At 41.6% G+C, this 20,871-nt stretch overlaps 1 protein-coding gene across 1 annotated transcript in view; it reads left to right on the top strand.

Moving 5' to 3' along the window:
- Positions 1–20,156, top strand: part of APBB1IP (amyloid beta (A4) precursor protein-binding, family B, member 1 interacting protein) — a 46,368-nt gene extending 26,212 nt beyond the window's left edge. The window contains exons 9-13 of the mRNA XM_010190143.1: positions 2,365–2,475; positions 14,499–14,597; positions 15,561–15,678; positions 16,970–17,061; positions 19,534–20,156. Of these exons, the coding sequence (XP_010188445.1) occupies positions 2,365–2,475; positions 14,499–14,597; positions 15,561–15,678; positions 16,970–17,061; positions 19,534–20,064 (951 nt within the window). The 3' untranslated portion in view covers positions 20,065–20,156. The remainder of the gene's footprint in view (positions 1–2,364; positions 2,476–14,498; positions 14,598–15,560; positions 15,679–16,969; positions 17,062–19,533) is intronic.
- The last annotated feature ends 715 nt before the right edge of the window (positions 20,157–20,871 follow it).

Here is a 20,871-nt window from a genome sequence, read left to right as displayed (position 1 = left end):
GTGTCCCTGGTCAAGTGAAAAGTCTCTCTTGGATATTTCCTTGTAGCCTGCCTCCAACAGTGACCAGTAGCACAATGCCAAAGCAGGGCAAGCACATACTGACAGTTTCCTGGCCTTTTTTCATCATCCAGTGATACCTGTTTCAGTGACTTTCCATCATAGTGCAAATGAGGAAAGTGCTTTCTTTTCTCAGGTGGTAGACTGGAAATGTAGGCTCAGGATGGAGCCATGCAGTCACCTTTTAACAGCTGTTTTAGTCTAACACTTTACTGCCTGTTAGTCGTTACAGCCTGTGTACCACCCTGCCTATAGCTGAGCCATTTTAAGGAACTGTGTGAGTGCTGTAAACTCACTGTATCACCAACTCAGCCACACACAGGGCTTGAGGACCTTGAATCTAGTTCTTTATGAGATAGTCACAGCTCTTTAAAACGGTACCACAATCAACTCTTTGCTCCTGCTTCTGTAACAGCTTTCAGCTAAAGGATGTGTATGTCCGTGCCTCAGGCATTCCAGGGCGAGTCAAATCTCTTAGCTCAAAGCTGTGTTTAATGGTGATTTTAGTTAGTTACGGGTCTCTGTATTGAAACAGCTGAAGCTCGGGTACGCGTCTTTCGTGGAGACAGTAATCTCTGGCAGATGAGCAGGGTGCAGTGAGGATGCTAAACATTGTAAAGCACTGCAGCAGGATTCAGTAGAGCTCTTCAGTCAAAACCTTTAAATTATGAGAGTTCATCCCATGTCAGGATAGGACGAAGGGTTCATATGCACTTTGTTGCAGTCATTCAGCTGTGGGTAGAGTGATCTTTCATTGAGGTACAGAAACAAACAGTTGGTGGACAGTGGTATCTTCAGCTGCTGCAACTGTTTTGAAATTCATCGTGAAATCATGTTTTCACTTGTTATAAAAAAGCAAAGAAGTCTGGCATACCTTTGACACTTCATGTTGACTGTACAATACATTGCAAATGTGAAAATACAGGGACACGATCAGATAGTTTTACACACGTGCCTTTGGTGGCTTTTGTTGTTTGGGTTTGATTTTCTTTTTGTTAACAAACCAGACACCAGTTAGCACTACTGTCTGAGTTTCTTTCTCCAGCATTACTCTACCTATATCTCATTCAAAAACGTGCTCTTTATAGACAGGGTCACAAAACAACAGAATTGCAGGCACCATTTTAAAAGTCGTTTATGTTAATTCTGTTGCTTTGTCACATTAATGTTGCAAAAATACTAGCAGTATGTGCCTTTGTCCCTTGCATAAAAATTTGTTCCCTACTTAACTTTAAAAGAAAATAACAACTGCATTCATACTGGCTTTATTTGTCATTACCTGGCCTGTAAAGAAAAGGAACAGTTCCTTGTATGGCATAGATTTGAGCACATTTAGGAACTTACAGTGTTGGAATATCATAGGTCCACACAGTCAATGACGAACCCCCTGAAGTCACCTTCAGAGGAGACAAGGGAGAGAGAGAAGCCCTGTCTACATACCGTGTAGTGCTTCCTCTCCCACAAACTTGCTTTGCAAACTTAATTTATAAATAAGCAACTCAAGGGCTTATGGTAAGGAAAGCACCAGTAAGAATGAGAACAGCATAGAAGAACCGTCATATGTGGAGATATAACCCCATTCTTATGGGTGGAGAGGGTTTATGGTTTGTTACTTTCTTTTTTTCACGATTTCCTGATTTCTGAGTTTAGCCAACAGTGACCGTGTGACACGGCCATTTTTGCATTTCCACTCAAAAGATTGCAAAAGTTATACTTTGTATGCAGAATCCTGGACTGAGAAGTGTACCAGCAACAGAAACTTTGTTACTTTAGCAACATATTGTGAACAAGGAAATACTGTGATAAACAGAAAAGGAATTATGCCAGGAAATTTGAGAAGATTCAAAGCAAAAGAGATCAAGTGTGTGCTTATTTCCTGATGAGAGTTTTTGTTACATATACCAAAGGAAAACAAGCTCCCAAAGCAATTTAGAACTCCAAACCTTCTTGCTCCACTCAGAATTGTAAGGGCTGTGTCTATTTTACTAAAGTTATTTATTACTGTGGTGTTCTATTTGATGTTGTTAGCCATAAGCCAAAATCTCCATACAAATAAAGCACAGCAAAACCAGAACAGCATCAAAATACTGCACTGTGTTCAATATTATTCCTAATAAGTACTGACCCTCTTCCAATTATTAGTTTAAGAATGCGTGCACTTAAAATTCATCTTTCTTCAACCAACTTCATGATATTTGTAAAAATTAAAAGCACTGGCACTTATGCACTTGAAAAAGGTCCTATTAATGAATTTCAAATCAAAATTCAATTTGTTCTAACAATGATGTGGTTGGTTTTAATTTGTAGACATCACGGGATCTGGCATGCTTCATTCAGTTTGAGAATATGAACGTTTATTACGGTTCTCAACACAAAGTGAAATACAAGGCACCTACAGATCACTGCTTTGTCTTAAAGGTAATGTAAAAAAAATAAGTTGCACAAATACCACACACAGTTTCTTTTATGTAAGTTTCTTTTATAAACTTGTTTAAGTTTGAAGCTCCAGGGACCCTCATGAGATAGAATACCACCTGCAAAATCATGTCTATGCTTCATTGTTGATCAACAACATACCTTTAGAACATTGATTTTAAGGACTTATAGTCCTATGATATATGTCTACATGGCATCTATGAAGTTGCCTTCAAAACAAGGCAGAATATGCTTCCAGTGACTGACTGGTCGAGATACTGGACACATCTGGACAAATGGCATGCAAGGCAAATGTGTGATGAGAAGACTTGCAGTCCCTAATGTCGAAATGATGAACATTATGGACTATACACTTAAAGTACATCTACTTTTTATTTGTAGAGTAGTCATATCTGTTGAGTGGTTTGAACTGAGATGCAAAATCTTGCAGGTATAGACATCTCAGGTGGCAGATTTTATTGCACAAGTATTTGTGACAGGAGGACAAAACACATTTTTCACCCACTCATGGAAATCAGTGCTTGCTGTTGAAATGAGCATCTCATTGCTGCCTCTTCAGGTAATTGCACTGCAAATAGACTGGGAATTCTGCATTCCTGTCAGGAAAGGAAGAAGGCCATTACATTTCACAGTTCAGATAGCAGAAATGAAGCTTTGAGGTTGCAGTAATTAGGCTTTGCTTGTTATCTGTCATTAATACAGATTTTAGAATGCACTGGGATTACTGTGTACAAGACAGAAGATAATCTTGTTGATGTATCTCTTATTTAAGGGCCTGCAGTGCAAATAAGATATTAGAAAACACAGTATCTTGCCATCTCAGGAAAAAGAAATACGGGTAACATTCACATCAGAGGTCACTTATACCACATTTCTGGCTGTAGCTGCACCCGTACAGCACTGTTTTATTCAGTTTCAAAATGCCTGCTAGCCTAATTTACACATGGCCAAGCAGAAGTGGTTTATAGACTCAGACTTATTTTCTGAAGCAGATGTATGTAATTAACACAGATGAGCAGTTCCAATAGTATAGTTCTCTGCAAAATGCTCTACAAAAAAACACTTTGTCCTTTTTTTATAAAACAGGCATGAGCCTTCTGAAGTTAGCAGGTAAGCATTATTTCTGAAAAAATACAAGTTCTAATGAAAAGAAGGAAAAGGGGAGCTGATTTAAAAAATAAGGGGAAAATTATTTTCTAAACAGATGTCTGGTCAAAGAAGTATCTGACTAATTTAGTAACAGTTACTCTCTTCAGATGAAAATAGGAGCATGTTTTTTGAAGTGTATGTAGCAACGTGTTTAACTGTTCACAGTGATTAGGAAAACTTTCTGGACTTATTGATGTATTTTTTGAAAAGAGGTATACTATAACTAAGAACGTACACCAAAAAAATACACCCTCAATGTGAAATGTGAAGAACAAGATCAAAAGCTCACTGGGGAAAGCTTTATGCATAATAGGCTTATAAATGTATGAAACCTACCTAGCAAAACTGTTTGCTCTGATGCCTGTAAAGTGTGTTTGCGGTATATTAGAATAAACATCATATTGATAAGATCATTATATCTGAGGAACACTACTTAGTGATGAACAGATTATGTTGATTATTCTTCATTTTAATTCCCACATATCAGCATTTGGTGGATTCCTGACCAGCCCAGTTTCAGACTTGGCTTCTGTTAACAGCTGTCTCTTGCAGTGGCTGGAGGTCATCAGGAAGTATGGGCAGGTATTAATATCTTCGAATCTTCTGCTGTTTCAAAGGTGGAAGCCTCTCACTTAGGGTGGCTTTCTGAGGGTGATGCAATGAAGAGTTCGTTATAGTTTCTGTACATTAATTTGAATCCTATATATACCTTTTTGAAGGCGTGCAGCTGAGATGAGTTCTGTTGTACCTTTCTCTTACCTTTTGGAGGTTGGACCTGAGGATGTAATATAATACATCTTAAGATCTGTGGCCTGAAGGAAGGAGCAGACTTAAATGTTGGTGTCTCTGATTGGATGCTTGGGGACACAAAAGTGTGTGGACAGGAACATGGAGCCTTTTATTACACTTAGTCACATTTTGTTTCTGTCTGGTTTTACTTGGAAATCCCCCAGAAGAAAATCTCTTTCTTACTGGGAGATGCTTGTCCTGAGATGTCAAAGGAAAACAAACCATCATCCTTGAGATGTTTCTCATCTTGCCATATTTTGATAATAAATTCCTAAAATGAAATGACAGTATTTTTGCAGACAGGAGCAGTGAGCAAAAGGCAATAGATTTTTAACAGGTAAACGTTTGTCTTTATTATACTGCTAATGTCATAATTTTGAAGGAATGTGGATGCCCAGCTCAGTCCAAGTTAAATGGAAATTTCTCCACAGCCAAGGCTGCACTGCTGTGTCTTCACAGCTCTTCCATTCCCCTGTGAGTGCCTTGGGACTGTGAGTGCTGCAGAGGTTCTCTTCCTGCTTGTGTGTTGGCTGCAGGAGATTATCTGTCTTTAAGGCAAATGGGTGGAAGTAATTGGAAGAGTAGCAGCCATAGCCCACGCTAGCTGTTCACTGAGAAAAGCCGTAAATCAAAGGAGTTGTTCCACATTTTGGAAAACAGGTTAATTTGCAGCCTTTATCAGCTGCAGTAAGCTGTAATGCCACTTGGGAAGTTTTTGAATAACAGCATACCACTACATTTTTTTAAAGAATTGTTGATTTTCTGATGATGAGCCTTCTAAAGAGAAAACTAGGCTAAAACCAGTAACATTCATACCTGCCTTCAAAGGTCCTGTGTCATATTAACAGGGTGGAAAAGATAAAACATTTCTTTTTGCCTCCCCCCAGCCTTGGTCATCTTTATGGAGTGAGGAGCCCAAACAAGTAGAACTTTCCTGCCATTTTTGCATCTATGTGCCAGATATCGACAACAACTTACAGGAAAGAAGAACCCAGTAACTAATGTCAATCACAACCCTGGTGGCTTGGTTTCAGCTAAAATAATGAGATTTCTCACATTGTCTGAGACTGCCCTGAACTATATGAACTGAACTTTTGCCTCAAAGTCTTCATGACATTTATTTGAATGTTGCTTCACCTTGATCTCTCTAAATGGGATGCAGGCTTTTTTGCAGAGACAGTGAGCCTTTGGTCCTAGTGCCTGTCCCAGCTAACATGCATCCCATCACCCATCACCCAGCACCAGCAGCTCCCTCTGTCCTGTTTCTTTTTAAATCTAGCCATTTAATTTCAACTTCGGTGGTGATACCTGGGTTACTTAGCTGATGCTGGCTTGGGTACTGGTGTTAGTGTAGCAACAAGATCAAGCATATCATGGGCAGGTTGCTTTGTTACTTAGCTGGAAGTTGGGACAGATTTTGCAGTCTATGATGTTGGAATTGTACCTAGGCTAGTTATTTTTAAGTAGCTCAAATAAAAATGTTCTTGTCTGCAGAGCTATCCTGTAGGATGTTTCCCTTACAGGTAGAGAAGCATGGTGTGTTGTGAGTGCTCCTTGCCTATAGTCTCTTCCCATTACATCAGCACCCCATTGTATATACAGTAACACAGAACAAAAGTGGGGTGTTTCTTACTTGTTTGTTAACCATCAAGTCAGATACCAGCAAAAGAGAGAGGAGTTTGCTGATCTTATTCAGCAGTTTCCTTTCAGGATGATTCAGGAGACAACTGCAGTAACTGAACAAAGCAGTTACTTCCTCATATCAGCGCCTCTCAGGCAGCAGAGAGCCCAGCTGGGACCAACTGAAAAGACCACAGCTGGCTGGTTGGTGTCAGAGAGCAAGGTCACCTTTAGCTGTCCCTGTGCAGCAAACCAGAACTGATGTGACTGGGTCCTGAGGATGAAAGAGCAGCCTGGAACAGGGGCTCCGATGGAGCTGGCTTTCCTTGGGCTTTGGGGGAAACTAGAAAGCTTGAAGAACTATCTTATTTCTCAGTAGCTACTTGGTCTGTGCTGAGCCTTAAATTGAGTTGTTCTGTACCACTGCTAAATAAGCCTTCCTCCCTCAAAGTAAGTCTCACATTTTAAAAACAAAAAACCCCACATATTTAATGTATTATATTATAATATATATATTCATAATATTAATAATATATATTCATTACATTAATAATTAATCCCTCAACATATTAAAAATAAAGCCTCTGAATAAAATAAATACTTTTGGGGCATCTGCTCCTGTAAACATGCAGATTCTCCCTATTTTCTGCTCAGCCTAAATGTTGTTTTTGCAAAAATTTAAAGATCTCACCCTTCATTTTGACATTGGATAAAAGTGAGTCTTTTCTTAATAGAGATGTCTATATGTAGAAAAGAGGAAAGGAAAGAGCAGCCAAGAGTGAAAGCAGACCCTCACTCAAAACCTGTATCTGTCAGAGTCAGATCTGTCTGAGGATCAGGCAGAGGAGGTGGGAGAGGGCAGCAGCACAGCTCTCCCCACAACCCTGCGGAGAGTGCTGGCCACTCCTGAGAGAGAAATGGTAAGGGAACAAAAATCTCTCTCCATCACAGCAAAAGTGATTTCACACAGCAAGTGGACAAGTTGGAGTGGTTTGGTTCCTCACAGTTGCGTTATGTTTACAAATACGATTTTTTCTGCAAAGGTTCCTTGTAGTTCTTCTCTTTCGCCATCTACTACACTACCTGGGAAATGCTGTGGAAATGGATGAGACCTTTTGTGATTTATTTCATATTCCCAAGCTGAAAGCCCTCAAAACCAAGAGATTTCACCATGAAGGAAGGGATCTGTGCATTGTGCTAGCAACGGTATCCATTGCACTGAGCAGAAATTGTGAACGTAATGTTTATTCTGTGCATTAAGAGTGTCTCTGTGTGTCCAGGAGCTGATTTTGTCACACCGTGTGGAAAAATCTTTCAAAGCAGACAAATAGCAAGGTAATCTATATGCAAATTTGCTGGTTTAGTCAGCCTGATGTGCCTGTGACAAAGAGTGGTTTTAATTATAGTTTATTGGTGCTGGTTGTGCTTGAGTAATCTGGAGGTAATGGTGCATAATGCTGAATTAATCTAGGGTGAAAAAAATTGGTTTCCTGGGGATAAACTGAGACAAAGGCAAATCATCCTCTATTTCCACAGCTGGGTACCTTTTCCTGTGCAGTCTTAACAGCTACGTTTTCCTGGTGTCATTTGGAAACTACAATTTAAAAAAAAAGTTCTAATGATCCAAAGAATTTTGGAAATAACCTTTCAAGAAAAATGGCTTCTGTTTGCAACAGTGGCATTGTTCTGGCAGATAATTTGGTATTTAGTCATTCCACTCATGATTCCCTCCTCCCTCATACCCAGTATGCTCCATCTCAGACTGAGTCATGTACATAATGCATTCAACACAACGACAGTTAAGAAGGTAGATGGTGAGAATTAGCAGTGTTTGAGATGGAAAACAGTAGGAAAAAGATGTAGTGACTAGTGCAGGAATGACTAGTGCAGGAAAAGAAGATAGAAAACAGGACATTTTCTGTTTCTTTATGTGAAAGATTTGAAAGTTGTGTTAGTATGAATGCTTCAGATAAATATTTCAGAGTAAAATTAATTGCTCGATAAACTGAAAAAAATCAAAAGCAGAAATACTCATTATTACAGAACACTTTCAGATGAGTGGGATTACAGTCACAGTACCTGCACACAGTTTTGCAAGATCAATGCATAAACAATGGGGACGATAAGGACAGAGAATGAACAGTGAGAAATGAAATATAATGGCTTTGAAAAATATTATTTGCTGCATAAAGCAGTCCCTCTTTGGTTACAATGGCTATTACTTATATTTTTAATGACCTGAAAATTTTGCCTTAGTCATTAGAGAAATGTAGGTAAACAGAATAATTTCCTTGTAACAGGACAGTTACCATTTTATCTGTACAGTTCACACATGCCTTCACATGATCAGCTAGCCCACAAGGTCATCTTAAAGCAAGAAGTGCATAGCATCAGAATTTGAGCAGAATTTGATGGTAAATTTGAACCACTTCAGTGTGATTTTTGAAAGGTACTGAGTATTAATTCTACTTGCAGTCATGGAAGCCAGAAGAGTCTCAGCTTTTCTGAGACACTAGCTCAGCATGGCGCAAGTTCATCAGTAGAAGATAAGATATCCAAAAACAGTGACCATTTTGTGAAATTGTGGCCTAAAGCCAAAGCTTTTGATCCGAAGTTAGTCACTCTTTATGCTTCTGGCTTTTGTTTCTGCCTCAGAGACTGAGCAATGATCCATATATTCTGGGGCAAGGAATCCAATGAGATGCCTGAATAACTTTAGTTTAGTTTACTTTTCATCTTCAGTGTTGGAAAAAGGCAAAGCAAAAGAGCATTTTATTGGGATAATCTCTAATTTCATGCACACATGGCCTTTAGTCATTTGTTTTGGCACAATCCATAGAAACCACATCATTCAGTTCTCATTTCTTCACATTTTCAATGTGTTCTATCATTTCTCCTTAGGCAAAGAGTTTACTTTATATCTGAAAACGTAATCTGTACACAAATATTTTTTTAAACCTCTGCAGAAAATAAGCTCTTTATGTTCAAGTGCCTCTGCTTCTCCAGACAGTTGATACTTGTAGAGGCGATGCTGGGTCAGAGGGGAACACTGGAATCTTTTCTAAACTTTTTCAGTGCTTTTCTAGCTGGAACCTGGCGCATCCTTTTGCAGCCTGACGTTTCAGGTGCTCAGGCCTTAATAAGTAACTGGGCAGGTGTCCAACACTTCCAAAAATCAGGCCCAATGATGTGACTGATTCATCATCATTAAGAGTTTTGACATTGGCAGAGAAAAGAGTTCACTGTAGTCAAATTATGTTGCATTTTAATACACTGTACTATTTCAAAACACTATTCAATGTTTTTTTTCCTGTGAGAAAAATTCTGGAGTCCCTCTCTGCTTGTATATTACCACTTTTCACTCAAACTGTGACTTCTGGGGTGGTTGCTTTTTAGTTGTCTTTCATAATTCACTTTGGTGCTGCATGTTTCAGAGGCAAAGGTGATAAACCTTTCCAGAGCAGACATTTTCACTTTGCCGTCAGGTGATTTTAATGACCTTTTCAGGACATGGTATGCACCATGTAACAAAAGAATTTGTCTGTCTCTATGTGTGAGATGTGTAAGCTGTGGCTTACTGAGGGTAGTGTTACTTTACCTAAAAATACAGTATTTGTCACGTAACTGTCATGATTGGTATTGTCGTTACCTCTGTTAGTCTCACGAAGAGGTTATTAGAGGGACTATAAATATATGTCAGCAAAAGTAGACGTGCATAGTGACTACAGCCCATTATGTTTGCGTGCCTACAGTGGACAGCTGTCCTGAGGCGCAGGAGCTGTGGAAGGAGGAAGTCATCATTTCCAGGGACTTTCAGCTGTCCAGATTCTCCTCTGAATTGATTATCCCGAGTCAGCATTTTTATGTACTATCTAATAGATTTTGCATGTGACCTGAAGTTTTTAGTGGATAGTTGAGCTTGTAAAGGTCAGCACTGACAGCAGAAACTTCTGCCATTTGTACTGCCAGGGTAATTTCACTGTGCTACAGTTCTTGTCACGTGAGCAAGCTGCTGCGGTGTGGCAGTTCTTCAATTAAACATTATACCTTTCTATCCACAGTAGCATGCTTCATGCATCTAAAAACCACAGGAAGCCAAATGTCTCCATCTGAGCTGCTTTCTAGTAAATTTTTACAGGTATAAACCTTCAGCATTAAGCTTGGTGCTGCTGGTGTTTGGTCTCGTGGTCAGGCCTTGCTCACAGCTGCAGTGGGCAGCCTCTGCACTGGCAGCCTGTAACAGCCTTCCTTAGGCCTGATGCAAAGCCCAGAAAGGGTGATGGGGATATTTCCAGTCAACCTCAGTGGGCTACGGGTCCAGTAGAAAGTTTTATGTTTTATGTGTCATTGGTAAAGTTGCACATAGAGAGAGTGCTGCTGCTGCTTCTTGGCAAGTGAGAAACAATACAGTTTTTAGCTGTTACAAAGCGAAGACAAAGACTGCCTGCACAGCTCTGAGGTGTTTAACCTTCCTTATGAGAGCTGGGTGTTCAGCAACTTGCTAGTTTGGTCTCTGATTGACAGAATATACTTGTGACTCTTCATTTAATCATGGTTGCCGATTGGAGTAATTTAATCAAGGAACTGATTGAGGTAATTTGGAGTAGGCCCCACTGGTGAACGTCAGTAGTTAAGATGGATTGCCCAGTAGAGACAATAGCTAGTAAAAGACAGGGTAGAGGGTAGGCAGTAAATAACTCCCATTTTGTCCAGCACAGGACTCTCCAGCCTTGTTCACTGACAGTTCCCTCTTAGCATCTAGGGATGGTGAGAACCCCATAGTCTCAGAATACTTATAGGGTAAGCAATGAGGTGAGGAAGCGTGCTGATGATGCTGCATTATTCAGATCATTGAGGAAAGGGCAGACTGAAGAATTCTGGAAGGTCATTGTGAGACTTGAGATTTTGGTCAATAAAATAATAACACATGGTCTAGGTATATATACAGTAATGTGCATAGTGACAAAAGTGATCAGAATTTCACCTGTGAAAGATGCTGATACAGTATATAACTCGATGAAAGCTTTTTTTCAGTATGCAGTGGTGCTCAGATATGTAAATCAAGCATTAGGAATTATTAGGAAAGGCACAGGTTATACAACAGCGAACGTTACCATACCATGGCAGAAGTCTATGGTTTCCCCTCACCTGTGCAGTTTTAGTCCACTCATCTCAAAGAGGATATAAACTTGGAAAGGGATTAAGGAGGAGCAACAAGGATAAGCAAAGGTAAGGAATGACTTTGACTTGAAGAATGACTGGTGAGACTAGAAGAAGCCTGTAGGCTGGAAAAAGAGACAACTTGCCAGGAGTGTGATGCAGATCTGTTGGAGCTCAGAAAATCCCCTGACCCGAAAGTAGTTGCAGACAGAGAAGGAAGTATCATATATGCTTGTCTTGTTCTTTCTCTTCCCTCAGTATCCATTTGTGGCCACTGTCAAAGTCCAGATACTGAGTTCAGAGACTTTTGATCTGACACAGTACAGGTGGTGTTGTGAAACTGATATTTCTATAGGGAGCCCCAGAGGAAAGGTCTGCTGGAGCCCCTCTGAGCTCTGCAGCAGCAGATCCCCATGGCAGGGCTGTGTCTACATGCAGCACCATTGCCTAGCTTGCTCTATGCTATGTCCTCTGCCTTCTTCATGCAGTGTGCACTTTTTTCCAGATGTTTGCATGAACTGTCTGTTAAATTATAGAAGTCTTTTTTGTTGTCCTTGTAAAAAAACCAAAACCAAACAGCAACAAAAAACAAAACCAAAACAAACACCAAAACAACTGTTGGTAGGTGTGGTGTTTGAAAATCTGGGGAGATATGTAGACCCATTGGACTTCATTGTCATGAAAAAGGAGGGAAAAAAAAGCCTTGCTGTTTTCATTTTTTGAAAGCTTTGGGTGCCATCTGCTGGGTTCAGTGGGACCTTACACACTGGAGCTAAATTGCTAGTTGCTGGTTGAAAAGTGCTTGAAAGATTGAATTTCTCCAGACTTGCGATGTCTTTGCACCTCCTGGTTCTTTTGGTGATAACATAACCCAGGTCTCTGGGATGTACTCTGCCACACAGAGGAGTGCCTGCTTACAGTTCCCTTTAAAGATACCATCCAGACTGAATTCTCTAGTGGTTTTCCCTGTGTTAGGTCACATAATGGAGAAATTATAGAAGGAAGTAAGGACTGTCAGGCCTTGTGTCCATGTACTGCAGCAGTGGAGCCCACTCTGAGCAGCATTCAGGCCATCTGACGCTGCTGGAGACAGGGAGAGGTAGACAATGGGGAGCTGGGGAAGGCTGTTTTGTCAAGACGTCCTGGTTACTGCCAGTGTGATCTGTGACATAGGTGTAGAGCAGCAAGATACAGCACTGTACATTAAACTGTGTGAATGGATGTCTGAGTGTGGCAGGTGAGTGAGGCACAGGTCCATGGGATGGGCATGGGGCTTGCTCTGCAGTTAAGGCACTTGGTGACAGTGAGCTGGCATCTCTGGGCCTGCAATGTGACATGTCCCTAGCTCTCACCTTGGGAGCGCCCAACAGCAAGTTAATAGAATAAAGTAGCCATGGACCCTTCCAGAGGACTGAAGCAGGCTTTGCATATCCATCAGCCAGGGGAGATGGCCAGCTATGTGGTTACAGAAAAATGGTGAACAGTGTGACCTGTGTGAGCAGCTGAGTTCAAACACAGGGAGCTGTAACACAGTTACCCACAGCACTGCCTTAGGACACATCTGACATGTGAGAAGTCTCAGGAGTAATATCCTTCTGGTTTTTCATTTTGTCACAGTTATCTCCCTGGTGTGTTCACTCTCACTCTGTGATTTGATGATACTGGGCTTTAGCAGCAATACTGGCTTGCGCAGTCCCATCCTCTCATATGTCCCTTGCTACTTGTTCTCTCCCCAAGCCACAGTGCCCCTTATCCCCATGCTGTACATGAGGCCATGCTGTGTACTGCTGGGTTAAAAAAAATAATAAACCAGAACTACAGCATGATGAAATGGCATATATTTAACCCAGACCAGTTCCCTTTTTTTTTTTTAATCTGGCCTCAAGCAGTTAGATCAGCACAAGCAAGGGAAGCCTGGTGTCTGCAGCGCTGAGGAAGCAGCAGGGACACATGGCTGAGAAGCAAGAGCTCTGCATTCAGCTCTGCTTTTGAACCCCTGGGTCACCCAGCTGTGGCCAGGGTTTGGCCTCTGTGCTGGGATGCCCCAGCCACCAGCAGGGATCTGCGAGGAGACATCTGGAGCCTACATCAACTCTGGGCTGGTGGGGTGCTCACAGGGAGGGATCCTGCTGAGTTCTTCACCTCCCAACACTGCTCTGCTTTGGGGCTTGGCTGTATATATAAAACCAGGGCCCTTGCTGCTAGGTGGAGGCATGCTTTGAATTTTCAACTGCCCAGGCTGCAAGGAGAGTAGCTTTACAACAGTGAATCCCTGGAGCATATTTGGCTGCTCTTTTGTGTGTTCACAAAGTTTTACTCACTTTGCACCTGTAATTTATAAGAATATAAATAAAAATTAACACGTAAATGAGGGATAATGCAACCTTTTCCTTGCATATCAAGAGACATCAGTATATTATTCCATCCAAGCTACTGAAGACTTACAGCTTTCTATGCTGTAACAGGGGAACCAAATTCCTGCAGTCTTAGAGAGGATCTTCAGTCTCAGGCAAGTAGGCAGCCCGGCATTTTGGTGATCTTTGATTTGCGATGGTACATCACCACATACCATCACTACATTGATCAGCAAGGGGAAGAGATCCTAAATTGTGTTCTGAAGAACAAAAAAGGTTTAAAAATTGTACAGGTTTCTGGTACAAAGAAGCAAAAAAGATTACTTCTGATGGCGTTGCCTTTTGAGCAATCCTTTATCTACAACATATGGCGGTATTACAAAACTGTTGACAAACGGCAGCAAGAGTAAAGAAGGCTAGAACTGGGCCCAAAGAAAGGCAGTCGGTTAGAAGGAAAAATCTGTTTCAGCTGAGAGTTTCTGCTTAAACAAATTTAACGTACTCTTTGAAAACTAATTATTATATTCAGTGTTCGGTCTGGATGCCTTACAGATAACAAACCACAATGAGAAGCAGACTTCCAGTGCTTATACACTGAGTGTTAGACCTTGAACCATGGCATTTATAGACTTCATTAAACTCTAGATCACTATTACATTTCTGTAGCCTTTGAATTCATGTTACAACGTGTTAAAATTATTTCAAGCAAATGCTACCAGTGACAATTCATGTATAGTTAATAATAATCACCATCTTTTTAAATATTTTCTTATGCTGTGTTTTTGCTGCTACTTTTATTTTCCAAATCATCTTTGAGTTAACATGATGCCTATAAGCAGTGTTCTCACCAAGGTCACTGTGCAGTGCCTTCACACTTTTGTATAGCGTCTTCATTTCTGAATTTGCCTTACTTTATGAATCAATATCTTTCAGCACCCCCAGATTCAAAAGGAGTCACAGTATATCAAGTACTTATGCTGCGATGATCAAGCAACCCTGCATCAGTGGGTAACAGGAATAAGAATTGCTAAGGTGAGATTAAAAGTAAACTTAATTAAATATGTTTTCTGTAAAATCCTGTCTTTCTCAGGTTACTGGCTGTCATCACCTCAACTGGAAATACTGTGTCAAGAGTGGACATTCGTGCTAATTTTACCATAGAGAGAAAGAGTAGAAGGGCATGACCAGGATGGATTTGCTGGATGTTCCTGTACCCTAGTTAACAGTGTGTTTTCTCATTAACATGAGGGTGAATTCTCTAGCTGTAAAACTCATGTACTCATAAAACTCATTCCACAGATATCTGGCACAATAATAGTATAGTGTGGCTAAAGAAATGCAGGCTCTGGTCAGTCCAGCTGTGGCATTTTTCAGAGAGTTCTGCCCAAATTGTCTGCAATACCTTCTTCAAGAAGATCCGAATTCACAGACCATTTTGGTTTGCACAGAATATTAGAGGAGGTGGATTTCTACATAGACCAATATACTGGCTGTACCTGGCTATACAGACCTGCTCCTGTTAGGTATATCTTCTTTTCTGCTAGTTCTGCAGGGTAACATCCAGCAAAGGCATGGGGTAAACATCAAATTATTTTGTGTCTTACACTGACAGAGCTGTTTGCTCTGGAGTCCAGGATTCAGTGTCCCAAGCCTCAAGTCTGAAAATGTAATACTTGGAAAGAATTAGAAAAAGATATTTATTGAGAACAGTTGGTTTTAAAGCCAAGATTCAAGATGTTTACAGATACTGAAACGAACATAAAATTTGAGAATGATGTCAGCAGAACTCTGTTTGATCACAGGGATTCATGTTTTATTGTGCTGTTATGGAGATGCTTTCCACCTGGCCCGATACAGAAATAGGCACAAGCTACTTCTTAACAAAACTGAGTTAGGAAGGAATGGGGTCAGAAAAGTTGTCCAAGAACAAAATGAATGTTTGGCCTATTTCAAGCTTAACACCATGCTTATTGTGTTGTCTCAATTGTTTTGCAGTATGGCAAGACATTATATGATAATTACAAATGCGCAGTGAAGAAAGCTGGCTTGTCCTCTCGGTGGGCAAATCAAGGGACAGTGGAACCAGCTGCCCCTGCAGGATCCTCATCAGCAGGTACAGATGCTGTCACGGCAGCTGAAGTCCCATTTATTGCCCTTTTCTGTCATCATCAGTGTTGCAAATAGTCTTTGTTCAGAAAACTATCCCGTGGATTCAGCACTAAAATACCTTGTTCTAGACAGTGTCGTGTAGCTCTGATCTATAACTAAGCTAGCAGCAGAGCTCTCACTTTAGTGTTAGAACTTGGGAGAATACAAAGACAGCCTGCCAAAAGTCAGTTTAAATCTGCATGATTTAATAAGGTATTTTTTCTGTTGGCATCCTTTATCCTCCCCCTACATTTTACATACTCATGGTCCGTGTTTTGAAGTTTTCTGTTTGCCCATCTTATAGTGGGTATATCGGAGCTTTTCTTCCAATTAGTAAAAGGCATGAGTAGGATATTCTGGGAATGATCGTTTCAGAAAGAGATTATTATAGGATGAGCCACTCTTTTTCCTAGCCTTTCACTCATTTGCATGGTAACAACATGAGTGTTAGGAGAAGGATGCAGAGAAGGAAAGGATTGGCTTAAGCACCTTTCCAAGGCTTTATTTTGCATTTTCTCAGTACATGTGAGAAGAAGGTGGGCTTTCTACTATTCTTTGGAGTCAAATCATGGTAATAAATACACATCTGGGGCAGGGACACCCAGTAACAAACTCTTTTGAGATCAGGGGATTTTTTGATAGTTGTGCATGGTGGTACTTTATGGAGGGTGGATGGGACAGTCGTGGAGCATTTTGTGTTCTGCTGTTCTGCAGTAGCGAGGTGGCTGGCCAGTGGAGCTGCACGCTGCTGCTGCTGTCGGCACTGGATATGGGCAGGATCAAGGCCTACAAAATTATGTTATATATCTGTATAACTTCAGCTCCTGACTAGAATCCAGGAAAGCTGCATGTGATCATAAAACATACTGTTAATCTTAATTAATGGGTCCTATTAAATGGTTAAGTAGCCTGAAAATATTTTAGTCATGTATGTTGTCTCTGTGGAAATACTCTGAAGGATCATTAGTGTTCTAATTGAGGCAAGTCTCTGGGATTCTTCTTGTCTTACAGTTAGCATTACTGCCCTATATAAAACCTGGGGCCCAACTATAATACTATAACCTGAACTGCTTGACTATGAGCAGTTGTTGGCTCATGTTTTGGAAATGGAACAAAGCATGTTTTCTTCTGTTCTGTTTTCAAATGGCTGTAGAGCCATTTATATAGTCTGATTTCAGTATAGGCTAAAATCTGCTATTCCCCAATCTGGTTAATATCACAAAAATGTAACATTCTGTCTCCTCTCCTCATCCCAGGTGCTGTTCAGTCAAATGGACAGATTCCCCAAACTGTTTGTCATTCCAGTGCAGAATTTCCAGAGACTCAGAAGACAGTGGATACAGCAGAAGTACAGGTCAGCAGTTACTAGCAGTGCACTAGTTAAATGTCACCTGTGAACCAGTTCTTCAAGTTTATTTTTCTTCACCCACTGTCTTCCCCCCCTCAAAGTGCCAGTTTTCCCTTGTGACAAGGATTTGGCTCCTGGGAAAAGTGGCTGGTTCCTTGCTGCCTCTCCTCATGCTTTACATACTGCAAGCAGTGTTGAAGAAGCAAGAAGCCACTGACAGGAGGTGAAGGCACAGACGTTTTCTTTCTTCAGAACAAATAGCTGTGAGTTCACGTAGCAGGATTAGTGATGTGCCTACTGGGACAGTCTCAGAGTCTGTGCCGCCAGAATCTCTGTGCCATTTTCTGTCCCTGCCAGAAGAGATCTTGCCTTAGTAACACAAAGGGTACAGTAGTGTTTTCAGCAGGGAACACTCTGCATAGCTGAAGATGAGTGTAAGAAAGGAGAAAGTGTGAAGTTTTCACAGAACCATAGAATGGTTTGGGTTGGAAGGGACCTTAAAGCTCATCCAGTCCAACCCCTGCCATGGGCAGGGACACCTCCCACCAGCCCAGGTTGCTCAAAGCCCTGTCCAACCTGGCCTTGAACGCTTCCAGGGAGGGGGCATCCACAAAACTTCCCTGGGCAACCTGTGCCAGTGTCTCACCACCCTCACAGTTTCATTAGGCTCTAAATGCATTCCTTGGTTAAGCTCCAAATTTTGCCTACTTGCACCATCTCTGGCTATAAAAATATCAGTAGGGTACAGTCATACTTCAAAAATATCCTACAGAAAAAAACCCCCTGCATTTGTTTGCAGTTCATTATTCACACCCTCCATCATGCATAAAGTGCACAGGACATGTGAAATGAAATTCCTAGGATTTTTCTGTCACCTGCGTTATGTCTCCTACATGTCTTGTTTCTGTCTTTGAGTTCCTCCTTTAAAAAGATCCATTTCTCTGTTCTGAACCTCACTTCCTCTGGAACAGATCATGTTCTCAGAACTCAGCCAGTGGTTCCCTTCTCCTGCGTCTCGTTTAGTTTCATCTTTGTAGGGCAGGGAGAGGGAGGCAGGGAGGACATCCATGTTACTCTTGGCTAATGCCAGAATTAGCACTGCTGACTGCGGGGTTGCAGAGCACTTCTCTCTGGCAGAAGCAAACATGTTGTCTTCTTTATCTCAGCTGCTACAAGCTTGGTACCAAAGGATCAAGCTGAATTTTCCAGGTTGCACTGTGCTAGAGTCAGAGCACTAAGATAGCTGGATCTAAACTGATAAATTAGTATTGCTAGGAATGAATCTGTTACTAAGCTTTGTTTTCAGGACAGCAGACTTCTCCATAGGTATTACAAGAACAGATAGCATCTTTGTGTAGGAACTGTCAATCGCTACCGGCCAGTTATAGTGTCAGTGTCAACTAGCAAACACAATTTAAAAGAAAAGCAACATAAAATTTTGTCAAAATAAACATCTTCATAATGAACTGCTGTCCTACCCTTTATTTTTCTTAACTTGTCTGATGGATGCTTTGAATAATTTTTCCTTCAAAAAAGTTGCGGAAGGTTTGAACGTCTCGTGACCTTGCAAACATGGCTAGAACTGAGTGGCTTTAAGGACCTGTTCGTTGCACTATTGATACAAAAGTGGAAGAGGTTTGTGCATGTGCAGAAGTCACCCCTCCCCAGGTGTCTCAGTGGCCCTTGCCAGGTCACAGGGGAGTCTTTCCCCTGCTGTGCACTGCACAGAGCTGTGACAGGCGGCTTTCCCAAGTGCCCCCCCTCGCAGTGCTTTGTAGAGCTCCCTCCCACACAGAGGGGGCCCAGTGCACTCCCCTGTGAGTGAATCTGTGTCACGCTGTGCTGCAGGCTGCTGGGGACAGAGAATCCAGACACAAACTTCAAATTCCCAAATCCCTCTACCTTCTTCCCAGTTCACTGCTGTTGTGTCTACAGAGTTTGGCAGAGATAGGTGACTTCATGATTTTAGCTTTATCCAGAGATCCAGCAGTCACAGCTAGAATGGGAGATGCAGATATAACGGAGATGAGAGCCAAAACTACATCTGCTTTTTATGTTCCTCAGTCTTCCTCAGTATTTTTGGATGTAAAACCACAGCACAGATTTTTTATTTTTTTTTTACATTTTCATGTTCTCAGGGAACAAACTGCAGGGTGGAACATCAAGAAAGTATCTTTACATTGAAAATTTCATTGAAATTTTGAAAGCACTCATTTTCTGCGGCCAGCACTCAAAGAAGCACTCTGAGTACTGTCAACATGGAGGTTCCCACTGTCAAAGTTCTGTGGGCAGCTCCAGAAGGAAAACAAAATACTATCTGCACTCTTCACGCAATGTGTACTCTACTTTATTTCGCTGTCTGTCTACTGCACTCTTCTTCTATATTTTCACATCTTTTCACTGTTCTTAGGCAGTGGCATTAGTTTACACGTGCACTGACTGTGTAACTTTTATTCCTTCTGCTTGTTAAAGGCCAAGTCAAATAACATCAGTGCGCCTGGCCTGGCACAGTCAGTGATGAGGCCACAGAAATACCCGAGTAAGAGGAACTCACTGCAGCCGCCTCCTCCACCTGAAAGGCGGTCGTCTGCCATTTCTGCTTCACCAGTTCTACCCTCCAAAGTCAAACGAGACAGCGGGGTTTACCTAACAGATCCAGACAGCTTTCCAGCACCACCGCCTACAGTCAAGATTGATCTTCCACCACCATCTGATTTCTGTGAACCTCCTCCTGATTTTGTGCCTCCACCACCACCACCACCAGCCTCCAGCAGCAGTAATGAAGACCTGCCGTTACCCCCTCCACCTCCACCTGTTTCCAGTAAGCCACCACCTCCGATAAAGAAACCTGTGCCACTTCCTCCAAAAAGGCTAGAAAACACAGGACAAGCTGGAGAGCCACGGTCAGCTGGGCCACCTCCAACTGGGGGTGGAGGCAAGCAGGCAGACTTCATGTCTGACCTAATGAAAGCTCTTGAGAAGAAAAGGGGCAGTAGCTCTTGAGCTCTGCAAGCAGGTGGACTTCAAGCCACAGCTGTTTTTGAGAGGGATCATGGAGGGCTGTGCTGGATCATGCTCCTCCAGGAGGAATTTTCCTTCAGAGTTCCTCCTGGGGTTCTCAAGAAGTAAGGTGGTGTGCCCTCTGTCCCCAACTTTGTCCCTGTAACTTGCTCCTTCCCCCCCAGCCCTGCCCCCCTGTCATTAACTACCATTGCAGCATGAGGCCAAGGTAAGAATTGGCTGTAGGGTCTTGCTCTGCTCTATCAGAAGAGCCAGGGATGGTGAAGCAGCACTCGTAGAGCTGGCCCACGAGTGAAATGCATCTTCTGTGGCTGCCTCTCCAGTAGAATTGGAGCTGAAGGAAAAAGTCCAGCAATGTTCTCATGTGAATTTTGAGAAGTGGGAAGATCCCTTTTCACAGAATTCCCCTTGAAGATTCTTTATCAGAAAAAAAATTGTGGGTTGGTTTGGGTTTTTCCAATAAAAAGACCCTAGTTTTTGCAGAAATAGTCTGTCTTAAAAAGTAAAACCTCAGCTAGATTACTCTGAGATGCAAGGCAGGACCAGGGCCATTTCCAGACAGTGTCACTCCAAATGATATACACTCCTGCTTCCATATGCAACTCCAGTCATACCTGACAGCAGTCACAGCAGCTGCCTTTAAATCTCGTTTATTTGGTTTATCTCAGACAAAGAAGAATTTTATTTCTAAATCTTATATGCTTCCCTTGGTAAGCAAGAATTTTTTTTTCCCTGTTGGTTAACATTTGTCTTCATACTGTACCTAGAAATAGTCTGTCTTCTGAGAGA

The sequence above is a fragment of the Mesitornis unicolor genome, unplaced genomic scaffold (assembly GCF_000695765.1).
Source record: "Mesitornis unicolor isolate BGI_N332 unplaced genomic scaffold, ASM69576v1 scaffold26058, whole genome shotgun sequence".
In the NCBI taxonomy this organism is placed as follows: domain Eukaryota; kingdom Metazoa; phylum Chordata; class Aves; order Mesitornithiformes; family Mesitornithidae; genus Mesitornis; species Mesitornis unicolor.
This window is presented reverse-complemented; position numbering and strand designations above follow the sequence as displayed.